The 27,495-nt window shown below is 36.5% G+C and overlaps 1 protein-coding gene across 2 annotated transcripts in view; it reads right to left on the reverse strand.

Moving 5' to 3' along the window:
• The window catches only part of eIF3a (eukaryotic translation initiation factor 3 subunit a), a 399,865-nt gene that overhangs the window by 173,922 nt on the left and 198,448 nt on the right, over positions 1-27,495 (reverse strand). For both annotated transcript variants that reach the window (XM_090385008.1, XM_090385009.1), the window contains 3 exons: positions 22,729-22,833; positions 19,461-19,574; positions 5,902-6,024 (listed from right to left, as the gene is read on the reverse strand). In XM_090385008.1, coding sequence (XP_090241134.1) covers positions 5,902-6,024; positions 19,461-19,574; positions 22,729-22,833 — 342 coding nt within the window. The remainder of the gene's footprint in view (positions 1-5,901; positions 6,025-19,460; positions 19,575-22,728; positions 22,834-27,495) is intronic.

A 27,495-nucleotide genomic window follows, 5' to 3' on the forward strand; every position in this document is an offset into this window, starting at 1 on the left:
CAACACAAACCACAGATGCTTGACGAGATTGATGTCTAGGGGATTTGGAGGCCAGGGGAATGCCTGGAAGTCTTCCTCATGTTCTGTGAACCAGTCTCGAACAATCTGAGTGGTGTGGCATGCATGGTGCATTATCCTGCTGAAAGACGGCACCGTCAGAGGGGAAGACCGTTGCCATGAAAGGGTGTACCCGGTTAGCAATGTGTTTAATTAGGGTGTTAGACATCCGAGTGCCCAGCACATGGATGACTGGACCCAGGGTGTCCCAGCAGAACATCGCCGCCACCGCCTTGTTTTCGTCCCACGGTGCATCCAGGTGCCATCAATTCCCCAGGTAAACAATGCACACGTACCCGGCCGTCCACGTGGTGTAACAGGAAATGTGATTCATCAGACCAGACAACCTTCTTCCAATCACTCAAGGTTCTGTTTCGATGCTTGCGTGCCCATTGTAGGCATTGTCGCTGGTGAACCGTGGTTAGCATGGTCACTCGGATCAGCCTGCAGCTACACAGCCCCATTTTCAGCAGGGTTTAATGTACTGTGTGTTGTGACACATTACTTCCGTCACCAGCATTCCAATTACTGGCAAGTTGCACCCCAGTTACCCATCTGTTGCCACGTACCATCCGGGAGAGTCTTCTATCAACTTGAGCATCTATGAGCTGTGGTCATCCAGCACTTCACCAGCAGTTCGTGGGTGTTCCCTCCTTGGACCATTTTTGGTAGGTATTAACCAAGGCTGAATGTGAGCACTCCACCAGCCGTGCCGTTACAGATAGGCTCTGATCCCAGTCGTCTGGCCATTACAATTTGGCCTTTGTCAAACTTGCTTATGGCCTGACGTAACCGAGTGGTCAAGAGCGCGAGTGCAATAGCACATGCTCTTTGAGTGGACCGGGGTTCAACCCCACGAATGCTAAATATGATTAACATTTGTAAACTGCACTGACCTGTATCGGGTGTTTTTTTATACTGTGTCTCGACTGCGCTTCACCTGCAGTTGTTTCAATTTGCATAACAACTCGCTGGGCATAATGTTTTGGCTCATCAGTGTATATTACATCAACTAAGGAGTTGAAAATTGTAGGGTCATACTGAAACAATCTTGTCATTTAGGGCAAAAATTACATTTTCTTCAAACAGTTTCTTTGTAGATTTTGGCAGCATGTCAATCATAAGTGCAAAAGTGCAATAAAAATCTGAAACACATTCATATGATAAGTAGTAGGTTATCTCTTTATGGATAGAGATAAATATTTCAAAACTATTATTAGGAATGGAGTTGATTTCTTGGCTAAAGAAAATGATATAGAGTGATTTAAAAAAGTATATAAATCGGTCAACTACTGAGTGCCGGGCGCTCAGGATGACGGATCTGTAGTCACAAATGGTCATTAGCGTAGTATCTCAAATAGAGAGCTTTATGGTAACAGAAAAAAGCACACCGGTTTGGCCTAAAACTGAGGAACTAATGAAAACGTTGTCTATTTGAGTCTTTCCAGTTGTTGTGAATGACAAGGGTGGCAGAAGAGACTCTGCCTTCTTCCTGGAGACGCGATTAGCCTTGAGGGAGAAGCGACTGGCAGGTACGTGCCGTGCAAGACTCCGTGCAGGCACCTTCCCACCACTGCCGCCTCAATACTGGCTCTCTGATTACCCCCTTGCCAGGACAACTCCAGCTTTGAAAATTGTTAAATGACCTTTATAGAATTATTAACTACCTATTTAGCAACCTTTCTGTCACCAAACGTAGAGTTACTTAGTACAAAGAAGTGCACTATTGAAGTGCAATAAAAAATTGGTTTTTTAATTTTAACACAAAAGGAAAATGAAAGATTTCAATCGGAATTGATATATTTCAATCATTATTGGCTCGACCAATGAGTGTCGAACCAATAATGAGCATCAACAAGTGTGCATTTAGTCGATGATGAAGAATAAACAATCTTTAAAATTTGTAAGTCTTAAATAATTTATTATTATAATTTGCTTGATTTTATGGGCTACGTTTTCATTTCTTCGATAAATCAACCATTGTTTAAACAAACTAATTAGCTAACTAACATCACTGTCAAGAATGTAACCCCTATTTTTAACATTGTCTATGGGATTTAATTCCTGCTTTACGAGAGTGCGCTAGGAACAAATTAACTCGTAAAGTCGAGAACTACCTGTATCTGTATAAAAATAAGAATGAAGCTGAGTTGTTTCGCACATTAAACTTTGAATTTTCTTTTCAGAAAATCCAGTGTTCATATTGGGTTTTGATTTTTGAAGGGAGTCCGCAAACTTGTTTTCATTTTTGAATGGAGGGGATCCATAAATCTTAGTAGTTTGGGAGCCACTGACCAGAGGACAACTCACGTTGACTGTCTACTTAGAACGGTTGTTTGTGAGAAAAAGATGAAGCACATTGGCTGCATACTTAAGATTGTCTGTTATTCTGACAGGTAAATGAACAATCTGTGCAAGTTTATTAGTAATTGCAAAAGCCTCAGCATCTCAGCCAGCTGCGTTTGTGTGACTTGAAAAAGGAAACCAGTTTGGGTGTGAACATTAAAAGCACCAAGGAAAATTATCTTACTGTTAAGAAAGTTGGACTGGAGAAAAGTTTCAAAGAGTTCCAAGTTATCAGTGGAGCTGGAAGAACGATAGAGGCAACAGATGTATCTGACAGAAATGTGGTAGAGAGGTTTTAAGCCAGAGAAGATCAAAAATAGGAGGTTCCAAATTACTAAGTCTCTGACAAGGAATATCAGAATGGACATATGCACAAGTACTACCTCTGAAGCAAAGGAATCATATAGCGAATAATTTGCACAAGTGAGATGAACAGTAGTTGAATTATCTGATAACTGGGATTCTGCCAGAAAAAGTACATGGGGTTTGGCAGACTAAGTGGAAATGGACATTACTGAGATTAGAACTGAGAATGTATATTTGTGAAATGAACAGGATAGTGTATGGAAGGTTTAGATCTTTTCACAAATAAGTTTGTTCTATTGATTTTACAATTCATGGTCTATTCAGTAGTGAGAAAAGATGGGGGATATGCTGCATGAAGTAATGAAATTTTAGGATGTGGCACACATTTGTGTGCCACATCCTAAAATTGGTAAGAATGTACTCAGCTTCTTGACATAATGTGGCCTCGACATGACCCCCCCCCCACACACACTACTCCGGCTCCCTCCAGTCACTATCTGGCACAGTAGGGGCAGTGAGATTATACACTAGCTGATTTGGAAGCCTCCAAGAGAGTTACCAACAGTTTCAGTCTGGTGTTCTATATAGCGGCTAGCCTGTGAACACCATTTTAGAGCTGTACCCTCAAAATGTGAGGAAGACTGGATCTTGTCATGATGTCCATCATAACCCCAAAACACATCAGTCATATTGCATGATGGGATAGATGGGGTGGGGGGGGTACCTGAGTTTTGCTCTGGAGACTAAACATGGGTTCCACCACTTCAAGCCTCGAATAAGCAAAGGGGTAGTATAACACCAGTTAATGGCAGTCTACCACAAATTAAGAGTCCAACATTGTTACTATTGGTTTTACAAAGCATCTAATGCCACATTTCTGCTGCCTGCTGCCTGATAAGTGTGTATTCAAGGACCAATTTTCAGGTTGCATGTGAACTTATTCTCTTTACCCATGACCGTCCATCACTGAAGAGGCTTTCAAGAATTCTTCAACTCACTAGTAGGATTTTAATCTAGTTGGCAAGTGGCAAAACTACTATACTACCACCAAGGCAACAGATATAATGAGTAAAAGTACTAAACTCTGTCATACCCTGAAATTAAATCTGAAAAGAATTACAATACTTTAAAAGATGATATATATATATATATATATATATATATATATATATATATATACACACACACACACACACACACACGTCTCAATGTTAAGCATAGCATGGCAAGAATATACACTTTAACATCAATTCTAATATCAGTCCTTAAAAAGGCTGCATCACATGGTATGTAACAAAATTTAACTTTCCTTTCTACCATACGAATATATGGTACTAATATACAAATTAGATAATATATATCTAATCATCTAATCAATGCAATCGAAATAAAAAACACTACTTAAATAAAAGGCACTGACAGCTATAGTGATTATGCATAAAAATATTCTGGTTATTATTGACCTAATGTCCCAAAAAAATATATTCACCATGGAAATGGATAAAAATTCAAAAGTTTTAAATTTTTCTATTTTGCATCTATTCCTCTGTAATTAATCTAATACAGTGGATTCTGGTTATGTGGGCCACCGGTTAATCATGGCAGCCATTTATTTGGGGCAAATCTTAAAAAACAGAAACCAATCGAGAAAATAGCCAGAGTTTACTTCGCTTAATTAGGACAGCATGCCATTTAATCGGGGCAGGAGACAGCAGCACTGGAGATTACCCTACGATTGTCTCTGGTGGTACCATGTGGTTCGGTCGAAATTCTGAAGGTCACAACCATAAAACAATTAGCAGTCACCTGTTTATTAGGCTTTTCTGTGAGTGAAATCTATCATAAACGGACAGTAAACTCTATCTTACTGAATTTGCGATAACACCGACAGCTAGAATTCTGTGGGTTATTGTGGTGAAATGTGTTTACACTTCCATGAAATCTTCAATCATATAAAAAAATTAATTTTCAAAATCTTCTCTTCATTCCTATTTTTAAAGCTTCGTAACTTGTTACTCTGTTCTCACTTGCACATATCGTGTTACTTGCAATTTGTGTGTTCCGTGTTCTTTGTTATTGATTGCTTATCTTTTTACTGTTTTAAATTTATACCCCACCCACAAATGTCAGGGAACAGAAATGTCAACTAGTTTGTATGTACATATTACAGTAAGTATTAATTATTCCGATTATCACGCATATTCTTCCGATTTTCACGTATCATTTAATTTTTTAATTGTTAAGGTAATAAAGGGTAAATTTGTGCTTAATATGTCTTTGCTTTTATAGCATGTGGATAATGTTCCTCCTATTTTTACTAATTAGGATCGCTGTTTAATAGAATTAAAATTCAATTCAGAAACGTTATCATGACCGGCGGTTACTGCACATCGTATAGTGAACGATACTTTACTATGTTGAGTTCGTCGTAACGTGATTTTATAGTACAGTGAACCAATTGTGTGGGGGGGGGGGGGGTACATTGTATTTTTAACTATTTACGTGAAACTTTGGATATTTGGGGCAGTTGCTTAATTGGGCCAAAATGCACTAGTCCTGATGTGTCCCAAATAACCGGATGGACTGTATTATCAAACCGATTTTAGAAAATATGGAGTTTTCATAAATTATTTAAAGGAGTGGAAATGTTCCCTTGCTCATTACTATTATAGGTCTGCAAGAGATATATTTTTATGATTTTATTCTTTTAAGTAGATATGTTTTGATTATCAAAAATTGGCTAGCAATTTGACTTAAACAGTACTCTCATAAGAAAGAGCGGTCACTATTCTGACAATTTTTTCTGGGTACTAGTATCGAAACTGAAAACGAGCACACACTATTAGTGTGTTATGGGCAAACTTGGGGGGGGGGGGGGGGGTGTAACTATATTAAAGCTATCATGGGGCATCCAAAATACCATGTAGTACCTATTTTAAATGGCTTTTAAAATTCTTTCCCAGGTTACTTCACATCTAAGAGGGTCTTGAATAACTGATTGTTGAGATAATTGAATACTTAAATGTTTTCTGCCCAAAAAAAAAAAAAAAAAACTGAAAGTAATCATTAGAAACTATTAACAATGTTTCTATTTGCTAATGTTATTTCAGTATTTCCTTTATTTGGAAAGGATTTATAGAGAAAATTAAAATTTATTATTAACAGAACAATATGACAGCATTCAAAACATACTGTATAAACTGATGTACGTGCTGCAGTAAGGCGATCAAAGAACCTATTTTTGTCTTCTTTCATTCTAATTAAGCGTTCTCTATGTTGAAGTGCTAGCTGCCTTTCTTCTTTCATCAGTCTAATCTATAAATTGAATGAATATCATTAATTAATTTATTACCAAAAAAAAAAAAAAACTAACAAGCAAAACTAACAAAAAAACTGGCAAGATCAGAGTTTCTGGCCAGGAACACAACTGCAATAACTCAGCCCATGGATCAGGGCATTATAGCAGTAGGTTTCAACCAGGCTGCCATACATATAATAAAGTTTAATTAATAAATTAAACACACAGAAAGACATTACCAATATTATATAAGCTAATAATAAAGTACAGCAGACTGTGGGTATGATCAATTCTCCCAAAACAAATTATGAAAAAAAAATAGGTGTTCAAAGATTAAAAATAGCAATTTCATACTCAAAACTGGAAAAAGTGAATACTATATACTCATATCTACTGTACATCCTGCGACCATATTTCCAAAATGGGAAATTAACTATTGATGGGTGCATATTCACTTCTATATATATTTGGTATTCGGTTGCAGAGTAATTTTTGTAAACAGGACTTGTTTCTCTGTAGAAGCGAATCTACATCCTTCCTAAAATGAGGCCTCCAGACCTGACCACTCCTGACCTCCTGACCACTGCCTTATAACAAAGGCATAATTACCTCATTTTCCCTGCTAGCAAAATTCCTGTACATCATTGACAAAATCCCATGACCTCCTATTGCAGCCTGTCCACATTGCTCGGAAAACTTCATATCTGACTGCGCAATTACTCCCAGGTATTTTTCATTTTCTACCACCCTGAGTGTAGTAGTACCATCCAGTTGGTGCATTCCTCTCAGGTTACTTCTACTCATATGCAGTACTTTGCATTTGTCAATGTTAAACTTCATTTGGCACTTCTAAGCCCATCTGCCCAAATTTTCTAGATCCTGTTGCAGCAGCACACTGCCATTACTGTCAGTAACAACCCTGCAAACTTTGTATCATCTGCAAACTTCGACACTAAGCCTGATATACCTTCATAAATATCATTGATAAATATACTTTTTTTTTTTTTTTTGTTAGTTGTTGGCACATCGGCTTCTGTGGCCATAATGCACCTCCCAAGGTTTTCGCATTTTACTCTGATCCAAGCCCGAGGCATGATTCGAACCTGCAACCTTTGAGTTGCCAGGCAAGCACTTGACCCACCTGGCTAGCCCAGTCGGCGATAAATATACAAAACAACAGTTGGCCCAACTCCGAACCTTGTGGGATTCCACTAATAACATTAGTCCAAGAACAGCAGGGTCCACTGATTACCATCCTCTGTCTTCTCAAACTCAACCACCCTTTTATCCATTGTAAGAACTTACCCTTAATACCAACCTGCTCCAATTTGTACAGTAGTCATCCATGGGCAACACAGTGTTAAAAGCTTTCCTGAAATCCAAGTATATGATATCAAAATTACTTTTTGCATCCAGTTCCTTTGTAACCACATCATAGTATCCAACCATATTTGTCAGACAAAATTTTCCTTTAACAAACCCATGCTGTGTCTGAATTATTGCTGCAGTCTTGTCTAGATGATCCTGCAATGGATCTTTAACCAGTGATTCCATTATTTTACCCAGAACAGAAGTTAAACTGTAATTACTCATGTCACCCTTCGATCCCCCTTTGGGAATTGGGTATATATTTGCATGTCTCCAGTCCGTGGTGACTTCCCCTGAGTCCAAGGATACTAACGGTTTGCTTAGTTCCTTTGCTGCCCCCTTTAATATAACTGGATAGATTTCATCCACCCCCAGGTTCCTTTATTATGTTTCAACTTCTGGAATGCATTCACATATCATGATTTCTATTTGGAGAATGTCTAGTGCCATGCATGTGAGCAGATTCCACCCAGTGACAATCATTAAGCACCATGTTACAATTTTATAAACGTCTGGCATTTTCCTTCCTTAACCCCCTCATGTGTGAATGTAGATGTAAAAGACTCATTCAGTTTCTTTGCTATCTGAGCAGGATCATCAACAGTTGAACCACTGATATCAAGTGGACCAATCTGATTCATTCCCATTCTTCTAGAGTTTATATAAGTAAAGAAATCCTTGCTGTTTTTCTTAGCATCTTTTGCCAAGGATTTCTCATAATCTGCCTTCGCCTGCCTAACTACAGACTAGCTTATATCTGCCATAAGCTTCTGTGTTGCTTGATATGCATCCCATGCATTTTTCTTATAGGTCTTATATGCATCCCATGCATTTTTCTTCTCTGCCACGAGTCTCATTAGTTCATTTGACAACCATTTAGGCCTAAACCTTGAAAAATATTTCTTAATAGGTACAAAAAGTCTAGTAACTTCCACGATTAATTCCTTGAATGCTTCCCACTTGGAATTTGCTGTTGATAACATCAGTTGGTCCCACTATACAGAAGAATTTAAAAACTGTCTCAGAATACTGTAGTCACCTTTACAGAATCAAAAACCCTTTCCTTTACCCCCTGATGTTAATTATATCTCTAAGTAAATCCCACATCAGTACACTGTGATCACTGCCACCTAGTGGTTCCTTTATCTGCAAATCCTTAATACATAAATGATCACTGATGATAACCAGATCATGAGTATTACCCTCTCTGGTTGCCTCTCGAACATGCTACTGCTGAAAACAATCAATCCAATAAATCCACAAAAGTCTTGTGGATTTAATGGATGTGAGTGACCAACCCACAAGTTCCAGTCAATAAATGAAAAATTTAAATCCTCCATTATAAGACATTCTGATTTACTGGCCTATTCTATTTCTCTGTACAAGTGTTCGTTGTACTCATTCGAGTCCCTAGGCCTATAACACACTCCTACTCTTATTTTTGCTTTCCTAGTGCTTATGTCACACCAAACTGACTCAAAATTGCACTGTCCATCTATGTCAACTGGATGCACTTTCTTTGATTTTATTAATTAACAGCATAACCCCTCCTCCCTTCCTATCTTGTCTGTGTACTCTCCAAATTCCAAATATATATGGAACAATGTACACTGACATTTTGCAGTATTATTAGGTGCTGCAGCCACCATAAAATAATTCATGAGTTCGGAAAATCGTATAGGAAACACAATGAAATATAAAACAAAGAAAATTTCTTGGCCATAATTCATTTAGAATAGATTTTAAAATACAATAAATAAATAATAACTGCAGTTGAATGAACAAATCTACTCAATACACTTACACTACCTGCTTGTACCATAGTAACAGAATATTTATCCATTATATATACCAACAGTAAGCAGTAACATTGATTTTTTTGCAAAAACCATACCTAGGGAATAGTTGATTTTAGGAACCAAATATACCTCTGATCTCCAAAAAATCCTTCCTGGTCGAGGTTGGGCACGTCTTAATTTCCTCTTTTTCAGGTCAGCATATACAAATTACGGAACAAAAAGAAATTATAAATTCCTCAGAAAACTGTCTGATGTAAAATAACTTTAGAGTACTAGAATCACCGAGTAATTTTTTTTTTGTACCAAAGAGGAATGGTACACAACCAGTGATCCCTCTACACTGCATGCCTGTGCAGCTGCACAATGGTTTTAGTATTTAGTGCAATAAATTTTTTGAACACTCATTACATTCTGTAATGCAACTAAACCTAACAATACTGGTTCACAGGCTGCTAGGAAATTTAAAGGTTTCACATGTTTCTATTATTGGAATGAAAATTATGCTTTATATCTGTTAGGAAATGGTTTTGATAAAGCTAATTATATATATTTGCAAAATTTATTTAATCTAATAATTATAGTTACCTGATTTTAAATTGTTTATTTTCTCATAGTCTGTAATGTTGCTACTTTCTCCTACACACAATATTTTTTCATACTGTATCCCCATTCCAAGTGAAAAATCAGTCTCATATGAGCTACTGAAATGAATATTTCCTGCCTTTTTAACCAGGTCGGCTTTCCTGAGCATTATTAAAACATGCTTGCTAATCATACGTACAATCAAAATAATAATGCTCAGTAAAAAAAATCAATAGAATCCCTAAAAATAATACCTTAACACCACAAAATTAAAAAAATAATAATTAAAAAAAAAAAAAAAAAACAATCTGCACCACACGAAAAATCACAATCCTGAATGTGAAATGTTCACCATAACATGATGCTCAGTAGATAAGAGGTGTGAGGATAGTCTAAATAAATTGTGTATATTTAGTGCCGTAGCCGAGTAGTCAAGCATGCGAGTGCATAAGTACACGTGCCTCGAGTGACCGGGGTTCAAGCCCGTGACTGCTGAATATGGTGCTGTTTCTTGCATTCTGTCTATCTCATGAACTGCTCTGACCATTTGGTCGTCCAGGAGTATAAACAGAAAATTTATTTATTTATATTCATGCAGCAAGACGTTACACCTTGAAATTATGATATGTACAGAACAGTAAGGAAAGGAATAAGTATTAAACAAATCAATCTGATTTCTGTATCCTGATCTTAAAAAAAAAAAAAAAAAAAAATTTCTGCCACAACTTTTTGGGGACTCTTAATGCATTGTAGTACAATAGACTCCCAGTTAACTGGCACTCGTGGGGATTGGTAGGTGCCAGATAACTTTAGTTTCTGGTTGCTTGAGAATTAGTATTAAAAAAAAAAATACTTGACTATTATACTAAGCCCAATACTTAGAAAATTAAGATAAACAGACAGATTTTACTAAAGAAACTGAGTTTTATTATAGAAACCGCTTTTTGAATACAGTAACTTACAAAAAAACACACTCAAAACTGTTGCAGTAGGTAGAGAGTTTACTGGGTGAACATCACATGAGGATAGTCAGGATCTGCTGATGTAGCTGTGACAGGATCAGGAGGGTCTGTAGATGGTTTTGGATCTGCATCAGTAGATGATGTTGTGCTGCCAAACTTGTTTTCAGCATTCTTCAAAAATAAACAAATATCACCTTACTTTGAGGTCTTACATCTCTCAGACAAAGTCAAGTTATGCATGATGTGAAGCTGCATAAGATGCTGAGAAGTGAAGAAGGATTGCTATTCTGCAAAAGCTATTAAAGTTTCAAATGCTGCAGTAGCTCTCTGCCAGGATACTTTTCCCACCTGACACACACCATCATCGCTTTCTTCCTCCTCTGCAACTTTCATTTTTCCATGATTTACAACAGCTTCTATAATGTCTTCCATATTCAGTGCATGAGTTACTGGTATATCTTCATCCACAACAAGCTAGTCGTTGACTTCATCTCAAGGCAAATTCATTTAGTCAACTAACTCACAGATTTCATCATAAACAGTGCTACTGACAGCTGACTATTGCCCGGAAACTCCTCAAATTCGACAGAGGACTTCTCAAATATCACAGCTGGCCACAACTTTCTCCAACAATTCCGTCGTAATGTTTCATTTCTCAGAGTCCCAAGCACAACTGATAGTGTAGATAGCATCTTTGAGGTCACATTTCTTCTGAAAATCCAGAATTGTCCCATCAAAATTAGTTCATGCATTTCCCACATGAAGTCGCGCCTGTAAAACATTTTGTGTGTGTGTGTGTGTGAGAGAGAGAGAGAGAGAGAGAGAGAGAACAACCACAATATATCATTCCTCAGTTTCAGATATAATACAAGAGTGAACAAGTCTCCTAAGACATAAATAATGAAATAGAAGAAACAGACAGTAGCAGAACCAAATGCTATTCTCATAGAGCAAAACTAGCTACTGTAATGGTTTCCACAGTGTGAACCACTGAGCTATTTTCTTCTCTTCAATTAAGAAAAGAAGAAAATAGCTTCTTAATTCTTTTCTTAATTTAAGAAAATAGCTTCTTAAATTAAGAAGAGAGATATCCTGCTCTTCAGCAGGATATCTCTTCAATTAAGATGATTAAATATTTTTAAACAGCAGTTATCCAAGAATAATTACTGTATATCTTCAGTTTCAAATGTTTATTATACATGGGGTACTCGCAAAACTATACCTTTTTCTTTGTGAGCTGGAAGAGAGCAACTACCTACCGTATTTGTCAGTCGTGATACACTGAGTTAAAAATTTTTGTAAACGTAAAATTCTTTTCAAGAATGAAACCATATTTAGAATGGCAAAAAAAAAAACTAAAAGCAATGGAAACATTTCTCAATAATTATATTGTTGTTCTGTAAAATTCAGTTGTTTCATGAAAAACCCAATGTGGTGCATCCTGAGGTGGGGGGTGAAGAGTTGTTTACTGTTTGTTATTTGGAGCTTTAGCAACTAAGGCCATATTGCTCGGGGATATGCGGTGGTCATTCCCGACCTTTCCACATCCTCCGTATTTGGTGGTGATGGGCTCGAACCCCGGTCTAATCAAGAAGCATGTACTATGCACTGCTGCTCCTTCCCACCTGGTTACGGAGGCGCCTAGGGGGTGAAGAGAAGCAATTCCCATAGTCATATTTAGAATGTGTAACTTAGCAATTGCACTATTTGCAATGGAAAACGATTTTTAAGATTCCAAGATTTCCATTACTTAACTGTGTAACTGAAGGGATATCTGTTAATGACTCAGAAATTAACAGAATCTGTTAATTTCTCTTCAAGAATCCACAGGGTGGAATTTCTCTTTCCCATTGCCTATACATTATAGTGTTATCTCACAAGTAAATGTTGTAACTTGAGCAAACTTCTCAGGAAAATTACGGCTATGTGACCGATTTCATATTGCCTGTGTGAGCCAATGATCAGATTACATCAAATAATGACTCAGATTGATGGCAATTAGATTATGTGGCTGAGTTGTTCTTTAAATCAAAGTCCCTGGAAACGTACCATTTGGAATGTGAAGTGTGAGATCATTATAACAAAGTGACAGTTTTGAATTTTGATTTTATTTTAATTAATAATTAAATTTTATTTTTTAAATATATGAAGCACTGCTGTTCAGTATTTTTGTTTTAAAGAATATCATCATTTAAAAAAATAATAATACACTAATAGTGCCTATGTCATTTAATACATTTAAACTATTGCATCCACCAATGGCGAAATAGTATTAAAAAAAAAAAAAAAGGGGGGGGGGTCTGAAATCAAATTCTTATATATCAAGTTAATGTATGCAGTGTGCTACACTTCAGGCACATTAGCAACTAGTAATAATTCGCAATTTTTTAACAAAAAAAAAAAAAAAAAAACCAATGGCTTTTATCCACGAACCAAGAAAATTCTGTTTCTGTACATCCGCCAGTGTCCATTCATTCCTCCAACCAGCACATGGTAACAACTGTAATATCCAGTGCTTAGTTAAAACAAACAGTATTATGGATAGCCTACATGATGTGTTATGTACGAAGAAAAATAACAATTAGAAAAAAAAATTATAATATTATTAATAACCTGAATTTTATTGGTCTAATTTGAATGTAGTTTGGGATGGCTCGACATATCTTTCTAAAATGGCACAAATACAAAATTTAATGAAAATCCATCAATTGGAATTTGAATTGTTAGATCTGGACAGACACAAAGGAATAATAACGGTCAAATTTCTATTGGTCAGCTTTTAATGAAATTTGGGGTGGCCGATGTTATTTGGTCCAGTCATCTAACCGTTGGTTGCTTGCCTGGCTGGAACTGATAATAACAACATTGAAGGCAACCAGAAGTAACGGCAAGGGAGGGGGGGGAGTTGAAGCTTGTTTGTTTGGTTGGTTGGTTGGGGATTTTTTTGGCGCATGAGCGTCTATGGCCATAGTGTGCCATACATAGGTTAGTATTTATGCTATTTCTTTATAGATCGAGAGTCAGGAAACTGATTTTTGACTAGCTAAATGAGGTGGTATATATTGATCGCTTTGAGAAAGGTAAAAATCTTTGAGACATTGGTTTTATTGCCCAAAAGTGAAATAAGCGTTAGTGGGTCTTCAGTTGTGGCTGGAGTGAAGATATTCTGGCGTTCTATTGCAAATTTTGTGCATTCCACAAGGATATGTTTCACTGAAAGCACTGTTTCACAGTGATCACACTGGGGGTGATTCTCTCCTCTTAAAAGATAACCATGAGTAATATTAGTGTGACCTATTCGGAGACGGGCTAGTATTACCTCCTGTTGCCGAATTGCACTGAGGCTTGAAGGCCATTGCTCAAGATTTGGCTTGATACTTCAAAGCTTATTTTCAAGTTGGTTTTGCCATGTTGATTGCCACTGGTACATGCATTTTTCCTGTATTATTTGTCTATAATCTTGATGTGGAACTCTCCACTGTACATCAGGTGGTAAGTCGGCCGCTTTTGCGGCATTGTCCGCTAATTCATTTTCTGGAATTCCCATATGTCCTGGGACCCAACAGAAGTGTATGGTTTTTCCAAGCTCAGATAAGGTATATAAAGAGTTTGTTATTTCTTTAACGACTGGGTGGGTGATGTTCATGGTGTTTTCCAGGGCTTGAAGTGCACTTAGAGAATCAGAGAATATTATACTGCTTTCAATATTGGAGGACTCGATATGCTTCAGTGCAACCTGAATTGCCATTAGTTCAGCAGAAAAGATACTGAACTCATGTGGCAGTTTGTAGGCTAATGTTATGTTTGGGAAAACTGCGGCAATTCCAACGTGGGCTTCATTCTTTGACCCATCTGTATGAACTACAATGAAGTTTGGAAACTGCTCCACCACTGCAAGGTACAATTGCAAGAAATTTTCTTTATGTAGTGCAGATTTATCCCATTTATGAAGGTATTTATCACATAAAGGTGGAGTAATTCTCCACGGTGGAAGGAGTAGTGGAGGGGTATATGCGATATTATCAAAACTCAGATTAAGTTCTTCTAGAAGATGTCTTATTCTTATACCTAACGGTCTGTTAGTAGTAAGGCGGTTATGGTATAACCTGCTGTATTGTGGAGTGAAAAGTAATTCCCAATTTGGGTGTTCAGGCATAGATCTAATTTTATATGCATAGCGTAATATAAGTTGTTGCCTTCTGATAGAGAGAGGGGGGGTTCGTGAGCTTCGGCATATAGACTATGTATTGGAGACGTGTGATATGCTCCTAGAGCAATGCGTATTGCACTATGATGGAGAGGATCAAGCCAGCGAAGGACACTAGGCCTTGCTGAGCTATATATATACTGGGGCCCCATAATCAAGTTTTGATCTTATTAAAGATCTGTATAGCCGTAATAAGGTAAGGCGATCAGCTCCCCACTTTGTTGCTGAGAGAACCCGGATGATATTTAATTTTTGTTGGCAGGATGTTCTTAGTCTTTTAATATGTTCCAGGAGGGTAAGTTTATGATCTAAGGTGATTCCTAAGAATCGTATGCTGGGTTGAACTGCTATTGGTTTTCCATTCAGTTGTAGTTCCGGGTGTAGGTGCAATTTACGTTATCGGCAAAAATGGATATACAACGTTTTTTGAGAACAAAGCTGAAAACCATTGGTTTGTGCCCATGTACTGATCTTATTTATTGCCCCTTGTAATTGTCTCTCGATCGTATTCATGTTTTTCGCATGGCAAGAAATACTAAGGTCATCTACGAACAGTGCCTTATCGATAGTGTTCGGAAGTTGTTCAGCAATGGTGTTTATCGCAATTATAAAGCGTGTAGCACTGAGTACAGAGCCCTGGGGAACTCCTTCTTCTTGAAAAAATAGTTTGGACAGCGAAGTTTTAAATCGAACCTGGAAAGTTCTCTTGTCTAGGAAGTTGCGTATGAAAATCGGGAGATGGCCCCGAAGTCCATGGCGATGTAGTTCGCGGAGTATTCCATACTTCCACGTGGAATCATAGGCCTTGCTGATGTCAAAGCAAACCATTACATGGTGTTCCGATCTAAGGAATGCATTCCGAATGGAATTCTCTAGTCTTACTAATATATCTAGTGTTGATCTGTTTTGTCGAATGCCGAATTGTGCAGGATGTAAGAGATTGAAATTTTCCAGGTACCATATCAGTCGACGGTTCACCATCTTTTCAAGAATTTTGCAAAGGCAACTGGTCAAGGCAATGGGTCTACAGCTAGTAGGGTTTGTCGGGTCTTTTCCTGGTTTAAGGAATGCAAGGACTGTAGCGTGGTGCCATTGTTCAGGGAATGTGTCTTCCCGGTAGAGCCTACTGAACAGATCAAGAAGTGACTGCAGTGAATCAGCACTTAGTTCCTGTATCATCGAATAATGGATATTATCTGGTCCTACAGCGCTACGCCTAGATGTTGACAAGGCTCTATGTAGTTCGTAGATAGTGAATGGCAAGTTATATTGATCTTCTGCTTTTGAAGAAAAGTTTAACTTTTGTTTTTCTGAAATTGCTTTGAATCTTCTGAAGGCTGGTATGTAACTTTCTGTTGCTGATGTTTTGGCAAAAGTTTCTCCTAGTACATTGGCAATTTGGGTAGGGTCAGAAATGTTCTGCCCTCTCCATTCCATGATAGGCTGAGGTGTCATTTGATATTTACCACTCATTTTCCTGATTGTTTTCCAAATTTTATGTGTGGGAGTTGCTTGATTGATGGTTGAAGTGAAGCGAATCCAAGCGGCCTTTTTATTACTGCGTCTAATGTACCTCGCTCTTGCTCTAACGCGTTTAAACTGAATGAGATTAGCGGTGGTTGGATAGCGCCTGATAGTATTCCAAGCTTTATTTTGGTCTCTTTTTGTTACACTGCATTCGTCACTCCACCAGATTTTTGGGTGTTCAGGTAATTTTGAGGAGGATTTTGGTATAGCTTTTCTTGCTGCATGTAATATAGTTTTTGTGACATACTCAATCACTTCTCCGGTTGGGGATTTTTGTATAATTTCAGGATCCAGTTTAGCTAATTTTTTATACATCTCCCAATCTGCTTTATCAATTAGCCACCGAGGAATTCTAGTAAGATGATAAGAGGGCTTATTCAGTAATTCAATCGTAATGGGAAAATGATCACTATGCAGTGGATCATTTTTTGCCATCCACTTTAGAGTAGGATACAAAGTTGCTGAACAGATAGACAAGTCTATTGCAGTATATGTTCCGGAAGGAAGGTTAACATAAGTAGGTGACCCGTCATTTAGAAGGAGAAGGTTGTTATCATCTAAAACTTTTTCAATTAGCTTTCCTCTTTGGTCAATATTGTTGTTACCCCATAGTGTGTGATGACCATTAAGTCTCCCAGAATGAGGAAAGGTGTGGGGAGTTGAGCTATGAGGTTGTTTAGATCATTTTGTTGGATGGAAAGGCTTGGTGGAATATATAGGGAGCAGATTGTAATATGGATGTTAGCAACTACACGGACCGCTATTGCCTCGAGGGGAGAGTTCAGTAAGACCTGTTTGACGGGAACATGTGGGTTTGTTATAACAGCTACGCCACCATGAGCAGTATTTTGAACGGTTCTATCTTTTCTAAAGATATTGTAATGAGACAGTTTTGGTGTGTCTTGAGGTTTGAAATATGTCTCTTGGAGGCAGGAGACATATTGGTGTATATTTATAGGTAAGGTCGTACAGGTCATTAATATTGGCACGGAAACCACGACAATTCCACTGAATTATTGTGTTCATTGTTTATCTCTAGTTAGACTTTCCGAGCGTTTTCTTGGTGCTGAGGTTCTCTGTTTTTCACTCTTGTTTTTATCTTTCTTTCGAAAGTAGGGCCTTTCTGTTTCCATTTCTTCTTCTACAAAAATGTGTAGGACGGGGTCATCTGTGGGTATTTCCTTAGTATCCATTTCCTGTTGGTGAGCAGAAGTTACGATTTGTTTTTCTTTGTGCTCTTCATCCGGGGAGTGGGGATTTTCGATTGGTATAGAAACAGGCGTATTGACTGCCTGAGTTTGAGTTGCATTGAACAGTGTTTTTACACAGTTCGAGAAAGACTCTTTTGGGGGTACTGTTAGTTCAGTTTGCGATGCGATTGATTGGAATTTTTTGGTGATTTGAGCATACGTAGATCTATTTGCAAGGTTTGGTGGTGAGATATTTTGCTTAGCTTCTTGATAGGACATGTTATGATTGGTTTTATAAATCTGAATAAATTTCTCAGTTTTCCAGCGTTCACATGTTCTTGCGTAAGCGGGATGATCTTTTTTGCAGTTTGGGCATATCGGTTGGGGTGCAGTACAGGCTTCGCAGTTGTGTTCAACTGACCCGCACTTTGCACAAGCAGGAGTTCCCCGGCAAGCTGTCTGGGAATGTCCGTACTTCTGGCATCGGACACACCGTAGGGGATTTGGAATATAAGGTCTGACATTACAGACCAGATATCCAGCCTTAATGGATGCTGGGCGATGTGGTGTATTAAAGGTCAAAATGAGATTACGTGTAAGAGTCACAACTCCTTCTTTTCTGGTGGAAATTCTCTTGACCTGTATAACGCCTTCTTCTCTAAGTTCTTCAAGCATCTCCTCTTCGGATACATCTATTAAATCCCAATCAGAGATCACTCCTTTAGAGGTGTTCAGTGATCTGTGGGGTGTCACAGTAACTGGTATTCCAGCAAAGAGATTAATATTCAAAAGCCGCTCTGAGTGTTTACTATTAGAGGTCTCGATCAGAATATCTCCTGACCTAAGTCTTTTTACAGACTTAGGAGTTCCAGCTCTGCTTTCTAATTCCTTCTGTACCCTAAATGGCGAGATTTTGCCAATTGCATTTTCACCAGTTGAGTGCATGATCAGGAAAGCTGGAGAAGGATAGATGTCAGAGTCAGTTTTCTGCCGTTTTGAAGTTCCTGCAATAGAACTATCTTTGTTTTTTGTTGACTGGGGTCCATCTGGCAGCCCAGATAAGTCCAAGTTTGATTTACTCATGACGTGCTCTTTTTGGCCCCGGGAGATTACCTTTTTCTCCCAGGTTACCAGCCCCGCCACGTGGAGGCAAGAGCGGTGCCGCCTAGTGACCCAAGCGAAGAGAAGGTTAGTATTAACGAAAAATAAAAAAAGGGGGTTAAAGAAAGGTGCTTTCCTTTCTGGGTTATATAAATTGAAAGGTCTATTTAATTATAATGCTCAAGAGTTAACGGACTTGCGAAACTCAGGAGAAACTTATTTACAGTAAAGCGTATCAGATAATCACTATGAAAAGGCGCTGTGGTCACTAATATCGCTTGGCACTCGGGGCCGGAGTTGAAGTGGTGGAACAAGGAGAATGTGATACTCTTGAGCAACCCCTTCAACTTCTAATTTTGCTTGCAACAAGGAAGATATCAGTTTTTCAAATAAGAACTGTTTCCAAATATTAGATGACGTTCTAAATCAGAACTGACCTAGCCTAGCATCAAGTGGTTGGAATGTTCCTTTACTGTAGCCATTATTTTTCAATAGGATGGCCTGATAGAATAATCTGACATTGGCACCAACCTTTGTAGATTATTTCTTTCATAAATTACAGGTAAATTATCACACGGCAATTCTAACCACAAATCGCAGTGAAGTCAGAACTTAGAAATCATAAAAAAAAAAAAAAAAAAAATCTCACACTATTTTAAAATAATAGGTACAAAATAAATTAATCAGTTACATAAGGTATAAAATTTATATAAGTACCCTTTCTATCTCTTGCTGTTCCCAAAATCGTTGGTCTTCCACTTTGAATTCCTCATAAATTTTCTGAAGTAGAGGTATTTCTTCTAGTCTTTTTGCTCGTTCAAGATGGTCAATCTATAAAACAATTCAGTCACTTACTTAAAAAGTTGAGAAAGGCTATAGTAAACTTTCAGTATGCAGGAAAAAAAGAGTAAAATTGGAACAAGAATGATTGTCTTTATTGCAGTAAAAAATAAATTAAAATCACAATTTCTGACTTTTCTTTTTCACATCACCCCAACTAGACACCAATATCAGTTGTTTTTACAAAGTAAGCAGGTAAACCATAAATTGAAATTACAACAGGAAATAATGGAGGAACAATTTGGCCATCATTCGGCCAACCAAGCATACCATATAGAAAAAAGTCAAATTTGCTTGGCTATATAAAATATTTAGAACTCAATCAGAAATTCATAATAAAAATTAAGTTTTTTTTAATAGATTTTGGACTTGAAACTAACTTTAACTGAAGAATTTAAGTTATATACTGCATTTGGAGCATTCTACTGCATTTTGAACACAATGTGACAATACTATGTTTTTAAAATACATGGTTCCTGATATCTGAATAAAATCACAACTGCAAAAAAAAAAAAAAAAAAAGGCCTTTGCTTTGAATTTGAAGACAACAGAAGACAATAAAATAAAGACCAACTCAAACTTCAGGATCACAATAGCTAGATTGCACACTACATCAAAATGAAAAATTATGCAGTAAACTGTAAAATTAGGCACTCTACAATCTACAATCTTTTAGAATATTTTTTTAGAATCTCTACAATCTTTTAGAATCTGGAACATTAAGAAAAAGAATAATAAATTTTACAATCCAGATATATTACAAAAGCAATCTGGCACCCACATCAACAATCGTATTTGTCAAGAATGCATATAAAAGAGGGTACCATTTCTCTCTATATATGATGTTTGCGGAACTATCTTTGTCCATCTGTTTTTGTAACTAGCAGGATATATATATCAATTAGTATTTGATAGATTCCTGGTATCCCCATCTCTAAAAAAGTCCTCATCTGCAAATGCAGAGGCAAAATAACAATTCAGTTTGTCAGCAATCTGTGAAGGTTCATCGATGGTTAAACCATTCATATCTAGTGGACCAATGTGATTCAGTCCCTTCCTTCTAGTAATTTCCTAAGTACACAAATCTTTGTTGTTTATCTTTGTACTCTTTGCCAGAGACTTGGCAAAGTAGCTTGCCTAACCTCCTTAGGCACTTGATTCCATGATTTATATCTTCTGTAGGCTTTTATATCACCCAATAATTTTTATGTATCCCATGCATTCTTCATCTGTGCGACGAGTATCATCAGTATAGCTGATATAAAAACCCTAGTAATTTCTACAATTATGTCCATGACTGTGTGGGTTCAGAAAAGGGAGAAGCACAATAGGTGCCATTTTCTCACTACAGCAAATTTTGGAGAAAAGAAGAGAATTCAATCTACCAACATTTCTGCTCTTCATTGATTATGAAAAAGCATATGACAATGTAAACCGGGAAAAACTTTGGCAGATTCTACGTGAAGAAAACATTCCAACCCAACTCCGGAAAGCAATCCAAAGCCTATATAAAAACTCAAAAAGTCTGTATAAAATATTCTAATGGCCAACTATCAGACCCAATTAACACGAATAAAGGAGTGAAACAAGGACGTGGACTATCACCAAATTTATTTAATATCTACATCAATAAAATTCTTAAAGAATGGAAACAAACAATTAACAATGGAATACTATTGAGCAACAGGAATAAAATCCAAACTATATTATATGCTGATGATCAAGTTATAATGGCATAATCCAAAGATGAACTACAAATAGCAGCACATGAACTTAATAAAATGGGTAAAAAGTACGAGATGAAAATCTCCACCTCAAATTTTGTTTTTTTTTTTTTTTTTTTTTTAGGAGCATTAGCAACTAAGGCCATATTGCTCCTTGAATATGCGGTGGTCATTCCTGACCTTTCCGCATCCTCCGTATTTGGTGGTGACGGGCTCGAACCCCGGTCTAATCAAGAAGCGTGTGCTACGCACTGCTGCTCCTTCCCACCTGGCTACGGAGGCACCTCTCCACCTCAAAAACAAAATCAATGGGATTATATGGAAAAAACATACAAAGAGTCAAAATTGTTATTGATGATAAAATAATAGAACAAATATCTGACTTCACCTATTTGGGAAGTTTAATATCAAATGAAGGGAAAGACATCCACATTAAACTACAAAAATATAATAAAATGAATGGAACGATTAATTGCCACTTCGGAAAACAAATGACAACTGAAACAAAATTACGACTGCACAACATCACTTCAAAACCAGCCCTCTTCTACAGCTGTGAGACTTGGGTCATAAATAAGAAAGATGCACACAAACTAGAAGCAGCACAAATGAAATTTTTAAGATCATTATTAGGCTTTACAAGACTAGACCACCAAAGAAATATAGATATCCACAAGAAATTAAAAGTAGATAACATAGTAATGACATAAAACGGTATCAGGAAAAATGGATCAGCCACGTAGAAAGAATGAACCCAGACCAGATCCCAAAATTAGCCTTTAACTACAAACCTACGGGGAAGAGAGATGTTGGTCGACCAAGACAACAATGGCGAGATCAAGACCACCTCCAAGAGCTACAATGGAACAGGTCTTAAAAGACCTAAGCCGGACAAAGTTCATGATGATGATATCCATGACTGCTTTATATCCATTATATCCATTTCTCTTCCCTTAAAAGTGTACATTGTACAGCAGTGATGTAAATCTTTTCAAAGTGTTATGTAAAATTCACTCAAATGGAAGGACTTGTGTGCCAATAATAATTTTAAAATGGATTAAAGGTCTGCTTTTAAAATAATTAAATTACAACCTTGAAATACTTGCCTGCTTGCCTGTTGCTTATGGCTATATTAATGACAAAACTTATTTCAGTTATTTTAAGGTGATTAAATGATCATCTTCAATGCACTCAAAATTCGTCAATTCTGTCATATTTGGCAAGCGGAATGCCACAGATCGATTACGAGTGTCAGAGAAATCTTCAGAGTGGGCTGAAAAATAATCTTTTAACATTATTCCAAGATAAGTTGTTGCTTTTACACTTCCAATTAAACTTTTTTAACTGATATCTTAAAGCCAAACCTTGAAATCATTATGAAAACTAAAAATTTAGAGAATTACACTTAAAAACCTTTTTACCTTCCTTTCTTGTTTTTTAAGCTTGGCTTGTAGTTCTTTCCTCTCTCGGTCAAGTTCTTCTACCTGTCGATTCAGGATGTCATCAGGGTCTAATTTTTCTAGCTCCTAAAGATAAATTTATATATTAACATTCCCTGAAATCAATCAATCACACAGTTAAGATTTAGCATCATAAAAAAATTTAAGTCAACATGTGCACAATTAAGTGCTTAAAATCTGAGAATGCTAAAGTGTTTAATTTGAATGAACAGAACTGCTTCACAGATTACAAACCAATTTCAACCTAACACCTCAAATTAGTAACCTGTATGACAAGATACAAATTTTATATTTGATGCAAAGTAAAGGCAATTAGAAGTGAAATAAAATTAATAATGAAAAAAAAAAAAAAAAAAAATTGGGGATTTATAAAGACTACTGAATTCAAAAAGATTAAGAGCAATGTTTAGTTAGGAGTGAAAATATTAGTATGTGTATATAATGCAAGAAAAATTAAAACAGTAACAAAAAATTAATTAATTAAATGTTTGAATTATTAACAAAAAATGGAATGAGGAGGAGGAGTGAAGATCCTCATGAGAAAATTTTTCTTTAGGCCAGGAATATTCAACTGGCAGTTCCTAGCAAATGTGACCTACCATACGATATCAAACAAAGTATATAGAATCCCCCACATTTAATTTTTCTAGTTATTAACATACTGTGCCTTAAAGCATGACATTCTGGCCTTCTCTTCACATATGGAGATTTACAAAAGTTTGTGAAAGCTACAGATCAAATTGAAGTGTTTTCAGTGTTAAATAAAAAATCATCTTAATAACAAACTAGTTCAGAAGAAATTAGTATTTTCAGAACTAAAGTTTTTAACAGATCATAACACCCATTTCTGATGAAAGATAATTTTTCATCAGAGGTTGGTGGGTGGGTGTTATGTGTACAAGTCTCAGAAAGAAATAACAATAGAATACCTCTTATATGACACAATCGATAACAGTAGTTGGTCAGTTAATCAAAAAAGTTGGTTAAAGTGGAGAACTATACAAATTTGCCTTTAAAATTTTATTTTCACACAAAACATATAGATTTACATCCACCATCAAATCAATTTTCATGATGAAAAGTGGCATTCTGCAGCATAATGAAGAAAAATTAAAACAGTAACAAAAAATTAATTAATTAAATGTTTGAATTATTAACAAAAAATGGAATGAGGAGGAGGAGTGAAGATCCTCATGTGAAAATTTTTCTTTAGGCCAGGAATATTCAACTGGCAGTTCCTAGCAAATGTGACCTACCATACGATATCAAACAAAGTATATAGAATCCCCCACATTTAATTTTTCTAGTTATTAACATACTGTGCCTTAAAGCATGACATTCTGGCCTTCTCTTCACATATGGAGATTTACAAAAGTTTGTGAAAGCTACAGATCAAATTGAAGTGTTTTCAGTGTTAAATAAAAAATCATCTTAATAACAAACTAGTTCAGAAGAAATTAGTATTTTCAGAACTAAAGTTTTTAACAGATCATAACACCCATTTCTGATGAAAGATAATTTTTCATCAGAGGTTGGTGGGTGGGTGTTATGTGTACAAGTCTCAGAAAGAAATAACAATAGAATACCTCTTATATGACACAATCGACAACAGTAGTTGGTCAGTTAATCAAAAAAGTTGGTTAAAGTGGAGAACTATACAAATTTGCCTTTAAAATTTTATTTTCACACAAAACATATAGATTTACATCCACCATCAAATCAATTTTCATGATGAAAAGTGGCATTCTGCAGCATAATCCTTCCACTGTTTTATAAATAACACAACTGATTACTGAATCACTGTTGTGCAATATAATGTAAAGCTGTATTTAGGGAATTTTTAGCTGATACATGAGAAATCATTGGCTCTGGATTGGAATTAACCTCTTCTTCATATTTACATTCATCTGTTTTCATACAATGCATATGATTTCTGCATCATTCATATCTAATTATCTACAAATTAGGGAATTTCCAACAAATGATCCCATTAGTTTATGTCTTCTTTGTGCAAATCTCTTAAACTTTTAATGCACCTTTAAATCAGTTAATAAACTAAATTCATCATTGTTTTCGTAGGTTGGAGTTCCAGTATCCTTGTCAACCCTGGACTAAATTTAGTAAACGTTTAATTCAGAATTTCATTCCATGCTACTGATATATTGTAAACTTTCATCTTTGATGTTGCTACCACTATACTGTAAATTTGTTATCTTCGATGTTGATGGCTTTTAACAATTCCATAAGGCCTATATTTTTTTTTTACAAAATGTTTCCCATGTTGTCTACTTAGACATTCTAGAACCCCATTATCCATAGGACAGAGTAGGGATGTTATGTTTGGTGGTAAAAATATAGCTTTTATGCCAAACCCATCTAAGTTACAACTGAGATTTAAAGAGTATCCAAAAAATAATAACCTTTGCAGGTATGTGAGAGTATGTAATTTCCATGAGCCCCATTCTTAATCAGGCTAGAGAGAGACTTGGTATTAGTATTAGTAGTGACAAATGATGCACAGAAGCAGCTTATGCTGCATCAGCTGGAATGGGGGGTTGCATGCCTGATCTATCTATACCCACTTCCACAACACGTGATGGTAGTTAATTCCAATAGTCAACAAATCTATGAACGAGGTTAAATTTTTGCACAACTATTTGGCAATCATCCCTTTTCAATTTATGCTTACCTCACCTTCCGTGTGCTGTCTGAGGAAGGGAAACAAAGCCATCAAAATTAGATAAACATTACAATTAGCAGTACTGTGGAATTTCATGATAATAGTACTTGTATCCTTGAGTAACCTTTTTGTGCCCTTCTCTGCAACCATTCCAACAGTTCCACATCTTTCTTAAAATGAGGTTAACAGACCAGTATGCTGTGCTCAGGAAGTATCCTGACCATTACCTTATACAACAGGATAATCACCTCCTTGTCCCTGGTAGCAAAAGTTCTCTACATCATTGACAGAAACCTCATGAAATATCCTATCAGCCTGTCTGCACTGTCCAGAGAACTTCATATCCTTTAGTTCTCTTAAATTGTACACCAACTTGAGCAATCCAACTTGAGCTGCCCATGAAGTGCCTTGCATTTATCATGTTAAACCTCAACTGCCACTTCTCAAATCCATCTGCCTAAGTTTTCTATGCCTTCTTGCAGCATAATCCTTAAAACTTGCAGTTGTATACAGTTATTCCTGTTATTATTTACCCTTCCAACCTTTCTTCGTTGGTATGAAAAGCCTAGTAGCTTCTATGATTACTTCCGTTAACACTTCCCATTTAGAATTTCCTGATGGTAACTTCATGTTGAGCACAAAGAAAAATGTTATTGTTGTTGTTATTTGGTTTTTAGGAGCATTAGCAACTAAGGCCATATTGCTCCGGGATATGCGGTGGTCATTCCCTGACCTTTCCACATCCTCTGTATTTGGTGGTGATGGGCTCGAACCCCGGTCTAAAAAAAAAAAAAAAAAAAAAAAAAGTAACTAAATGTCATCTCTTTAGAAACCTTTGGAGACTCTTATCAGAACCTTTTTAGAATGGCATAATAAGTGTATTCAATTAGGTGGCGATTACTTTGAATAAAATAAAACCCAAACCCAATTTGAAGCTACATCACTTCTTTTTATAGCACGAGTCCAGGAACTTCATTGTCACACCTCGTATGTGTGTCGCAGAAAGTGGATGTTTCTATCTATGCTGTGTGAAGGATGGTTGGATTAAAGACTCAAGGATTAGCAGTTTGAAAAAAAGAATTCAGTAAGCTAATTTTTGCTTTTGTTTAATTTCTTTAATATATTGTAAATTTCATTTTTATAATATTATAACTTTAATTTTGATAAAGTTACTTTGTCATATTTTGTAAATGTAGCAATAGTTGTTAAAATATCCACATTGAATACTTCATTCGAAGGTAACCTGACTACATTACTTGCCGCACATATCCAAGTACATGCCTGTGGCACATTCAAAAATAAATTTAGTTGCTCAACACAGCTCAAATGACATTTCTTTTGATGATAAATGGGCCTGTTGTACTGGAATCCATAGGACATTTCTTTTCTTTGTTCCAAGAAAAAAAAAGGGGGGGGAAAAACATGCATTTTGCATTTGACAAATATCTTGAAGAAATGTTTTCTTCTTAACAGCTGATAAAAAATGTGTTTTTTGCAATGCGATGAACAATGTCACTTTTCCTATAGTAGTACATAATGTCAAGTCCACATAAAAATAAAAGTGAAACCGACTTCCTTTCCCTGACTTCAAAATACAAGGAAAGATACATATACAGTACACTGCCAAAATAACGGCACCCCAAATAACGAAATATTCGAGCTAATGGCAAATTAGCTCGAATATTTCGCGTTATTATATAACATACAGCGTAGATGTCCTGCAGTGCCAAAAAAAGAAAACGGCAAGTCACAATATTTGTTTACGCTCACTATTCTGAAAGTAAATTCTGCACTCATATCACTGATTATACTGCTGTTTTACATTTATTTTAAATTAAAAACCCATCACTGTGGCTCCTAAAGCTAATAAACCTCATACAGAGGGAAAAGAAGTACAACATTAAAGCTTAGTGAAAAACTTGATATAATCCAATCTGTCAGGGTCACCCGGAAAGTTAACTCGTATATCCATGTGTACTGTGTCTGTAATTTGCATTCTCTGGTCAATTTGCCTGTTTTGCTGGATGAAAACCCCCAGTTTCTGGGGG

This window comes from Mastigoproctus giganteus, chromosome 11 (genome assembly GCF_048544385.1).
Source record: "Mastigoproctus giganteus isolate SK-2022 chromosome 11, ASM4854438v1, whole genome shotgun sequence".
NCBI classification, from domain to species: Eukaryota; Metazoa; Arthropoda; class Arachnida; order Uropygi; family Thelyphonidae; genus Mastigoproctus; species Mastigoproctus giganteus.